This window comes from Chelonoidis abingdonii, chromosome 22 (genome assembly GCF_003597395.2).
Source record: "Chelonoidis abingdonii isolate Lonesome George chromosome 22, CheloAbing_2.0, whole genome shotgun sequence".
NCBI classification, from domain to species: Eukaryota; Metazoa; Chordata; order Testudines; family Testudinidae; genus Chelonoidis; species Chelonoidis abingdonii.
The window spans coordinates 21934718-21945361 of record NC_133790.1 but is presented as its reverse complement, the minus strand read 5'-3'; the positions used below and the strand labels follow the sequence as shown (position 1 = coordinate 21945361).

The window sequence follows — 10644 nt, the reverse complement described above, 5'->3', positions numbered from 1 at the left end:
TGCCAGTAATACATTTTAACGTTTTTAGAAGGTCTCTTTCTATAAGTCTATAATATATAACTAAACTATTGTTGCATGTAAAGTAAATAAGGTTTTTAAAATGTTTAAGAAGCTTCATTTAAAATGCAGAGACCCCTGGACCAGTGGCTAGGACCCAGGCAGTCTGAGTGCCACTGAAAATCAGCTCGCGTGCCGCCTTCGGCACTCATGCCATAGGTTGCCTACCCCGTTCTAATCCAAAACCTATATCTATATTTCTGTGTTTTGTGTGATCCCATCACTTGCTACCTACATGCCAGATACACAAAAATAATTCCTTTTTTATGGGTAAATTTCCTCCATGTGTGTCCAAGTTACATATCATACTCTGCATTGGGGATTTCCATCAACTCCAGCAGAAGGACCCTCCTCCCAAGCAAATGGAGTGGCTCCACTCACTCGCTGTTATTACAGACCTGAAAATGAAGTTGCCCCTAATGTTCTTGCACCCTCGGTTTTCAGGGAAGAGCAGGGCAATAGCTGGTGGATCTGTACAGCAACAGATCAATTGATCCCAGTCTGGCTCCCCCACATAATCATCCCACCTTGCCCACAAACAGAGCTGCACAAGTACTCATAGGGAGCCGCTATGGAACTGTTTTCTGGCACTCGGGGGTATTGTCTCCTGCATAAGTTCCCCAAACCATGCTCCTCCTCCTGATACAGCAGAACCACTCTTCCTCTGTCTGTCTGACTCCTGAGTAATTGTATGGCCTCTATTACTGTAGTATCTGAGTGCCTCACAATTTTTCACTGTATCGAATGCACCTAATGCTTCTGCTGGATTGTGGCCCTCTGCAGCTGTAGAAAAGGGGACAGGATTTGTCTTAAAGAACGAACTGAAGGTTTGATTTGCATGTTGTGTTTCCCTGGATGTACACAAGGTATTCTCTTTATTAGGACTCAATCCCCATTCTTATTAGTTATGAAGCACTGTTAGTGTACAATAATGTGCAAGACACCACCCTCAGTTTGCTGATGAACTAAAGCTGTGGCAGATACAATAGAGCTCAAAACAGAAAGCTGTGATGCTTCATGGAATAGGTGGGTATTTAGCATCTGCTTGGTGGAAGGGGGAGGGTGAATGGTGCAAATTAATATTGTGTCAAGCGTATGGTGTAACATAAAGTCTAGATTGGATGACGGAGAAAGAGGAGAGAGAGAGGTAGAATGAAGGAGTTGGAGGAAATTAGAGGAGGCAGAGAGCTTTGAAGGTGCAGGATAGCATCTTGATCACAAAAAAGCCAAATCCTGTAGTGCTGTAAATGGCATCTTATTCAGTTATGCCTACACCCCTGAGCTGTGTAACTGGGCAAAGCATGGGCATTAAGATGCACCAGCCCAGTGATGTAAAAGTTGAAAGGAAGGTGTAAGTTGGGGGGAGCAGGGGAAAGAAAAAGATAATGCCCTGCAGAGAAAGGGGGCATGTCTAGGCCAAAAGGATAAGATCACGTACAGTGGTGTAAGAGGGGAAAAGCATTCAATTAACTTGCTGTAAGTTAGGGGATTGTTCTACCTGAGCTATACCAGCCATCAACGAAGTTATGGACTCAGCTAACCCAAAGAATGGCCCACATGCCCCAGAATAAGAGGGGCAGCACAGTCCAAATGCCACTCCAATTATAGCTTGTCCAGTGATGACCACTGTGGATATTCAGATGTATTTGGTGCACAGCAAGGGGCCGGGAGGTATGCCTGCTGCAGTGGCAAGGAGCTATCTGGCCATGAGCAGCGCACCATGCTGCGTGGCCAAGTGCCCATCTGTCCAGCATGTTACCAGGAAAAGGGTAAATATAGAAGGCCAGTGGACACCAGCTCTTGTACATGAGAGGTTTCGTTTATGTAGATACATCTGTTGTGCTATCTAGGCATCATTGCAGGTGGCATATGCAGAATGGTAAGCAAACTGCACGTGGCTCTGTGGGAATCTGTCACTCTAGGTGCCAGAGGCAGACACAGCGTGAGCCAAGACATTCCAAGAGATGTCAAGAGATTTGCATGCTGGTTCCCTGGCTGCTGCCTTTACAGACGCTCCCTGCCTTGCAGTTCCTTGGGCTTTTGTCATCCTGCTTTGAAAGGACAGCTTTCCTTACACTTGCTACCAAGTCACACCTAACAATTTGAGTCACACTGCTGATGCAATTTATATTTGCAACTCAGAAGAATCTTGCATTCATGGTCTCTGTTTTACATGCTGCTTCCTCACTTACGCCACTTTGGGCAAAATCTCAAACACCATATGTAATGTCCCATATTGTATGTATGTTCCATGGAGTCACTGCTGTGTGAGCTGTTCCCATGGTAGCTTTCAGGGTTGGAGTTGCAAACCATTAGTGCTTCTACCATTGCTATCACCAGTGGGGCTGTACCAGTGGTAGAAAAGATGGGCAATTGTAAGAAGATCTTGCAGTGTAGCAAAGGATTGGTGACCAGTAACTGACTAAGTATCTGGTGAAACAAGTAACTGGATGCCTCCCCATAGTCTGAAGGAATTTAAAACTCGAGTCAATAAATGCGTTGCAAGTGTTCCTTGGAATTCTTTAGCTGTAATGGTAGTTGTAAAAGGACACTCATGTCATGGTAGCTTTGCCTAGTGTTTCCTGAATTACGTGTGCGTAGCTCGGGAGTGACTTATTTTGTTTGAATGTACTAAATCTTCTCCATACAAAAAACAGAGCTAGGATAAGGTTTTAATGGGATCCATAAAAGAGAGTTAATGGTGTAACAAGGAAATATCAGCAGTAAATTAATGTAACTGGGAGGTAGAAGAGGTGAACTTGGAAGGTGGTTCAGCAAATCCAAGGAGTTTATGTATTGCTCAGGATGTTAAATAATTAATTATGTTTCCTTGCGGGATCATTTTATGACCAGTAATATTAGTAGCCATGCAAACTAAGCTAATATTAAAAATAAACGAACCTCAAGCTTTGGGGCGTAAGCTGATCTGCTGTGAGGGTCAGGAAGGAATCCTCTCCCCTAGAGGGACACGGTCTCACAGTTAGCTTGTACGATTACACTCTACAAAATCCTGCATCTTAACCCCAACCTCCATGGCTGCAGACAGCAAAGGCAGGGGCAGAATTTGTTGGTGGGACCGTGCATGTATTTCACACCCTGTGTGGTGCACAGCTCAGCTCCACAATGGCTTTGCATGTGAGCATGCAGTGGCTGGTGGTGGGAGCAGAGTTGGAGGATCTGCAGCTGCACAGTCTCCTCCTTGCCCTGAAGGCAGGAGGAGTGAAGGGGGGTTGAGGTGGTGACAGTCTCAAGGGAGAGTTTCCTCAGTGGCCTGGGGGAGAGATTTTCTTCCTCCAGCATCTGCCCAGCTACTTAGGCCGAGTGCCCCTGAATATTTTTGTTTTAGTTTCCCTGTTTGTAAAATGTGGAGGATGATACTCAGTTGCCTGGCTAACTGGGGAGTCAGGAGGATATGTTACTGATTGTAAAGAGCTTTAAAGGTAAAATGTGCTAAGTAGTGTTGTTATATACAGCATGGCACAATTAGCCAGATGCGTGACTTATATCACCCCTCTCCTTGTGGCAGAATACCTGACTAGATGGCACTCTTTGTGTTCCTTGAATAAATGTTTGCCCTAAAATCTAGTAGAGCTGATGACTAAACATCCCTCTTAAGCCTTGTCTGCCCTGCGATTTTAGGGTGAGGTTTTTCGAAAGCACCTAAGTGATTTGGGAGCACAAATTCAGTGACATGACTTTTAATGATACATCTGCTCCTAAGACATGTAGGCACTTTGAAAAATCCCCCCTACCTGCCTTAGCACTGGTGCAGCATGTTGCACTTGCCAACCCCTAACAGAGATATGATTTACACTGGTGAGACATGAATTGGATTGGAACTGGTTACTCTGATTTCAAATGATGTCTGCTTTAGGAGTTTGCATTGGTGCAGCTGTGTTGGTAACTAAAATCCCAGGATTTACTCATGAAGTTGCAAAATCCATGTCCTTATACAAGCGCAAGAGCTAACTGTTTCTCCAGCTGGCCAGTTGAATGCTAATTACTTTGACAGATATTCATGGAACTTGTGTTAAGTAAGGTGTTGCCTTTTATTCCTGTTTGTCCTCAACTGGGCAGTCATGCCAAACATCTGTGTTGAACTGGAAAGGTGAGGTGTGAACAGGGCCAGCGCTTCCATTTAGGCGACCGCACCAGGATTTGGGGGGCGGCAATTTGGCGGCGGGGGTCCTTCTGCGCTCCGGGTCTTCGGCCGCAATTCTGTGGCAGGTCCTTCACTCGCTCCGGGACCTGCCTCCGAAGTGCTCCGAAGACCGGGAGCACGGAAGGATCCACCCCCAGGGCGCCAAAAACCCTGGCGCCACTCCTGGGATGCCCCCACCTCGGATCCCCACGTCCGGCTGCTCGGGGAGCGCATGGTGCTGAGCTGGCAGCTGAAGCCAGAGTGCTGGGAGCGCTGTGTGGGCAGCCCCAAGGCGCAGCCCCTGCTACGGGGCTTCCTGGAGGGCGCCGCGGGGCAGCCGCCGCTACTGCTGGTGACACTGAGCCTGGTGGGGCAGCTGGCGCTCAGCACCAAGCTTCCCGCCAGCCCTGGCCGCGGCAAGGCGCTGTTCTTCCTGCGCAGGGGGCCCGGGCCGCTGTTGGCCCCGCCAGGCCCTGGGGCGCTGCTCTGCGGGGACCTGCTCGCCTCCTCCCTGGAGCACTTCGCCGCCCTGGTGGAGGAGGTAAGGGGGCCGCGTGCGGGGAGCCCCAGCGCGGGGGCAGCTGGATGGGAGCCCAGGAGCAGCCCCTTCCCCTCCGCGGTTCTAGGTCCTGGCAGCTGGCAGGGACCTATCCCCGCGGCTGCCCCCCTTCTGGCTTGGCTCCCAGTCTCTAGCAGCCCAGGGAGCCAGCAAGGTGCCCAGCCTGGCCATGCTAGTGCCCCAGGTCGGGCCTGGCACCAGTAGGGAACCTCTCTGGTTCCCACCTTAGTTCAGAGATCTGTGACCCATCCCCACCCTCGAGGCTTTTTCCCCTCAGCCTGGCTGAGCCTGAGGTGGAGGCTGAGGAGCTGTAGCCTTGGCCAAGCAGTAGGGTTTTTAGGAGCTCAGGGAGCAGCAGCTTATGCATGGGGAAGCAGAGATTTCAGGGTCAGTCCCGCTGCGGTGACTCACTAGGGGTGTCCCCAGGGACACAGGTTACAATGGTAAAAAAACAAGTTGCTAAGGGGTTGTGTGCAATGTTTAGTAACATCAGGAGAACAAGTTGCTAAGGGGACAACAATCCAGAAAACTGGAACACACACCAACACAGTGTAACACCATGTATCTCGTACATCAGTCCCACACATCCCTGTTCCCAGATATCATCCGTTCCCAGAGAAAGCTGCTCTACTTATCCGCACTCACAGGCCACCCAGATACCCTTAACTCTGCCATCTGTAAGCCCCAGGCTAGCCAGCAGGGAAGTGTTTACAAAAATCAAACACACCTGTAGAGACAGGACCTGTTTAATGCCAGTGTTCCTATGGATTAATCTGTGTTTCTCACGTTAGCTTGAATCTGGATCATCAGATGCATTTTTGAATGGGAGGGATAGCTCAGTGGTTGAGCATTGGCCTGCTAAACCCAGGGTTTGCATGAGTTCATAATCCTGAGAGGGCCAGCGTTAAGGATCTGGGGTAAAATCAGTACTTGGGGCCTGCTAGTGAAGGCAGGGGCTGGCCCAATGACCTTTCAAGGTCCCTTTCCAGTTCTTAGGAGATAGATATCTCATTTCATTTCTGTTTTAGGGACTTGTCAAGAATCACAACTATATGTCCTTTTTTTTGTATCTTAATATTGTGAACTGGAATATGTTAACCATATTTTTTCCCAATAGAGGTGTCACCTAAGAATTTTTTTAAATAAACATTTATTTTGAATGTGTTCAGTATGATTTAAGATGGGAAATCTGCACAATGATAAGAGTATATGTGGAAGTAGGTGAAATGTGGCAGTATTTTGGAAGTTGGCATTGTTATATCAAGACAATGACCTTCATCTCACAGTTGTAGGCACCAACCAAGTTATTTTATTTTGTGGGGTACATTTGTTTATGTGGAGCAATATTACATCTCAATCTTTTTGATGGGTTCTGAAATTTGGTAAGTCATTTAATTGCACAGATTGCAGTGTTTGTGTGCTGTGGACTTTGTTTGTATAAATGTAATGGTACAGGTAGCATATGAGAAGGACTTGTAAGCTCCAGCTGGTTATATTAGAATTTTTTGGGTGTAATGAATAGTTTTAGATTGATGTCACTGTGGTTCCTCTTTGGTCAGGTGTCGCTGCAGGGTGCATGTGCTGATCTCTGCTATGCATATTTCTTTATGTTAGCTTTTTGTTCATTGAGCTGTAAGTCAGGAGCTTTTGTTTGATGGCATTCCACGGAGGGTAGAGTTAAGGGTCTGACTTTGTGGTGACAATAGCTGAGTAGGATGGTTGTGGCTGGGAATGCGCAGATTGTGTGAAGTGAGAGGAGAAGAGAGAGGGATGTAGGTGAATGGTTTTGTTGCTGTGTTCCTAGCATGTGCATTTGGGTTTTGCGTCGCTGTCTCTCAGCCCCTGAACTGTTTTACAAAGGGTCTGTGGTTGAATTTCCTAGTAATTTCTTGAAAATAGAGAGAGGTAGGCTCACAGAAATTCAACCAAAGGAGTGCTCCTTCTCCTCCCTGTGCAGTCGCTTTGCACCTGCTGTGTGTGCAGAGTAGCGGTGAGCTGATGGCTGGGTCATCAAGGCTGCATGGCTCCCCTGGGTGAATTGCACCAGGGGCTCAGTGCTCATCCCATAGATTCATTCTGAAATGTGTGATGTTCAGGGATCGAGATGGGGAAGAAACAGGCCTGCATCCCTATGGGATCCTCCCTGCTTGTATACCTCGTCTGATCGCCTCTATAGGAAGGGAGGATATGGCAGTGAGGTATGTAGATTATTGCACGAGGGCAATAGCTAAGAGCTGTCCGCAGGCTGCTCTGACCTGCTACTGTGTCCTCTCTGTCCCTGCTCTGCCTCAAATCACATCAGGGAGGTGCAAAAGCCTCCCCTCGCAGTCCTTGCACTGACTTCAGAGGAACCCAACTGTGTGCGATAAGAAAATCCACTCTAGGATTGATCATTTCTATGAGGCGTTCTTCTGATGTGAACAAATGTGCACGTGGGATTGGGGCTGAATCAACTCACTCGGCACTGGGGGACTAGGAGGCAGGCCCTTCTAGCAGTCCAGGATGAGGCCAGGCCAGTGCAGATGAGGCCCACAGCTTCTGTTGGCCTGGAGGTAGCCCTCCTTATGCGGAACGCCTTTTGCTTGCGTTCACAATGTGCTGCTCTTGGGCAGAGAGGACTTGAACTGGGCCCTGAGGGCAGTGCAGAAAGGGCCAGTGCAACCATTTAGGTGAGGCGCTGGAATTTGGGGGGCGCCATTTCTTCAGACAGTGACGTGGCAGCCGGATCTTTGTCCGCCCCTGGTTGCTGCTGGCATTAGGCAGAGGGAGCTGGGGCAGGGGAGCATGGGGAGGGCGCCTGCAGAAAGTAAGGGGGGGGGGGTGGCACGCAGGGGAACTCCCTACCCCAGCTCATCCCTGCCCCGCCTCCTCCCCTACCACACTGTAGCTGCTTCACTTCTTTCACCTCCCAGGCTTTCTGCACCTAAGCTGATTGGCATCGCAAGCCTGGGAGGAGAGAGAAGTGAAGCAGCCACGGCGTGCTCGGGATGCTCGTGCGCAGAGCAGGGGTGAGCTGGGGCGGGCGGTGTGCCTCAGGGCAGAGGGTGGGGAGCTGCCACGGAGCGGGGGCACCTCAGGGCCGGGGGGCGCAAGGTGGAAGTTTCGCCTAGGGCGCGAAACATCCTTGCACCGGCCCTGGGTGTGAAGAATAGCATAAAGCAAAGACATAAATGGCTCTTTTGTCTTTATTTAACAAAACTCTTCCTGGATATAATGTAAAGATGATCAAAAGACTTGGGTGTTAGCATGGTCTGGGATTTAAGAACTTTGCTGAACTGTTTCCCCATACATAACTTCACAGGTCTGGAGGGATGGGTAGCCAGATTTGGCTAGGAGGGAATAATTGACCCATTTCTGGGAACTATTGTAAGAAGTGCAGACACTAAGAAGTGAACTTCAAAAAGCAGCTGGCAGTTAAAATAAAGCAGGTCTGGGACCAAGGGGACAGGATTTGTCTTTATTTCGCATGTGCTTTTATTTTTTTGTACAGTGCTTTAAGGTGGGGAGGATAGTAACAGATACTAATAGAAATGTTATTTTATCTTTAAGCATTCCCTAAACTGTCATCTTTCCTTTTATTAGGCAGATATATTCGCTGGAGCTATATTTATCCAAATGGCCATGGGGTTGAATCTTTATTTGGCCATAATCATACTGCTGGCTATTACTGGTCTTTACACTATCACAGGTGAGTTTGTGGAACAGATTGATACATTAAAAACAAGTTAAAAGGGGATCCAGAAAGATGAAAAGGAGAGTGGGTGTTAGTGGGAGGAAATGAGAGCACGAAAGGGGAGAGGTGTATGTGCATGAGAGAGAGAGGGAAGGTCAAGGAGAGGCCAATTCCCATGAAGGCATTAGCAGAGAGGCTCACATAATGGCATTTCTTTGCCTTTAGGTGGCCTTGCTGCTGTGATTTACACAGACACCTTACAGACTGCCATCATGGTGGTGGGATCCTGTATTCTCTCAGGATTTGGTAAGTAAATCTGTTGAACGAGAGCTGGAATGATCAGCTACAGCCCCCAGTGTCCTGTGGAAGTAGATCCAGCATTGTTGAGTCCTAACAGGTTAACAGCTAAGGAACTCCTGTTGCTTCATGTATTTGTCAGGGATGGAGAAAAGCCGCATTGCTAAGCCCGCCTGTCATCCTGACCAAGTGTATAGTTGCCATAGGGATGTAATTCCAATGACAATGGTAGAGGAGATTCCAGGAGTGGCGCCAGGGTTTTTGGCGCCCTAGGCAAGGGTCTTTCCGTGCTCCTGGTCGATGGCAATTCTGCAGCGGAGGGGTCAGCGGCGGGTCCCGGAGTGAGTGAAGGACCCACCACAGAATTGCCGCTGAAGACCCAGAGCGCGGAATGACCCCCTGCCGCCAAATTGCCGCCAAGGGGCAGCAAAATGCCACCCCCCCAAATCCTGGAGATGGTCGCCTAAATGGAAGCGCTGGCCCTGGGAGATTCATAGATTCCAAGGCAAGAAGGGACCATTGTGATCATCTGTTCTGACCTCCTGTATAACAGCCTATAGAACTCCCCAAAATAGGGGCTGTGTTGTGAATAGGAGGCCAGGTGTCCATGAGATCTTGTAGGTACTAAAATGCAGTCCATCCTGTGAAATAGAACCCTGGTATTTAGGGCTCAGGCTACATAATTAATCAAGAGGAGATAGTAAAGCCCTGTGAGGCTGTAATTTCCTCCCCCTTACCTTATGGCTTCTAATTGGACTTCCTCTGTGTAAACTTTTCAGTGAATGAAGCTGTCCCCCTTCTTCACAATAAACAATATTTCAGATTGACTTAATCAGGTGGATGCTGCCTCTGGTCCTTACCTGGGTCAGGGAGCCTGGAGATATTATACCTGACAAAGTGGAAGCTTGGGTCTGGGGAATGGGAAGGACAGTGGAGTGTAAAGGAATCTTTTAGAGCTCCATAGCAACCTGAGAAGAAAAGCCAGTGGGGCTTCTTGCTAATGAGAGTTTTCACAGCACATTCTTTGTTTCTGACAATGTTGACCTCTATTGGGGCAGGTTTATCACATTGATGGCATGTTAGAGACTAACAAATTTATTGTAGCATTCAATACAGCTCACTCCACTGGATGCATGTAGTGGAAAATACAGAAGGAAGATATATATACACACAGGGAACATGAAACAGTGGGTGTTACCATACACATTGTAAGGAGAGTGATCAGTTAAGGTGAGCTGTTGTCAGCAGGAGAGAAAAATAACTGTTTGTAGTGGTAATAAAAATGGCCCATTTCCAGCACTTGACAAGGAGATACAAGGAACTGGTGGGGAACAGGGTTGGAGATTAGCATGGGAAAATAGTTTTACTTTGTGTAATGGCCCATCCACTCCCAGTCTTTATTCAAACCTAATTTAATGGTGTCCAATTTGCAAATTAATTCCAATTCAGCAGTCTCTAAATGAAAAAAAATTTTTGAAGTTTTTTTGTTGTAATATTGTGACTTTTAGGCCTGTAATTGAGTGGCCAGGGAGGTTGAAGTGTTCTCCAACTGGTTTTTGAATGTTATAATTCTTGACGTCTGATTTGTGTCCATTTATTCTTTTACGTAGAGACTGTCCAGTTTGGCTGGGAGTGGATGAGCCATTCACAAAGTAAAACTATTTCCACATGCTTATCTCCCCCCCATCCCCACCCCAGTACAGTTCCTTATATCTCCTTGTCAAGTGCTGGAAATGGGCCATTTTCATTACCACTACAAACAGTGATTTTTCTCTCCTGCTGACAACACATCACCTTAACTGATCACTCTCCTTATGTATGATAACACCCATTGTTTCATGTTCCCTGTGTGTGTGTGTGTGTATATATATATATATAATATCTTCCTTCTGTATTTTCCACTACATGCATCTGATT

At 47.7% G+C, this 10644-nt stretch overlaps 1 protein-coding gene across 1 annotated transcript in view; it reads left to right on the top strand.

Annotated features, from left to right (window-relative positions):
• The window catches only part of SLC5A1 (solute carrier family 5 member 1), a 51992-nt gene that overhangs the window by 23193 nt on the left and 18155 nt on the right, over nucleotides 1-10644 (top strand). The window contains exons 6-7 of the mRNA XM_032801304.1: nucleotides 8340-8445; nucleotides 8656-8736. Coding sequence (XP_032657195.1) covers nucleotides 8340-8445; nucleotides 8656-8736 — 187 coding nt within the window. The remainder of the gene's footprint in view (nucleotides 1-8339; nucleotides 8446-8655; nucleotides 8737-10644) is intronic.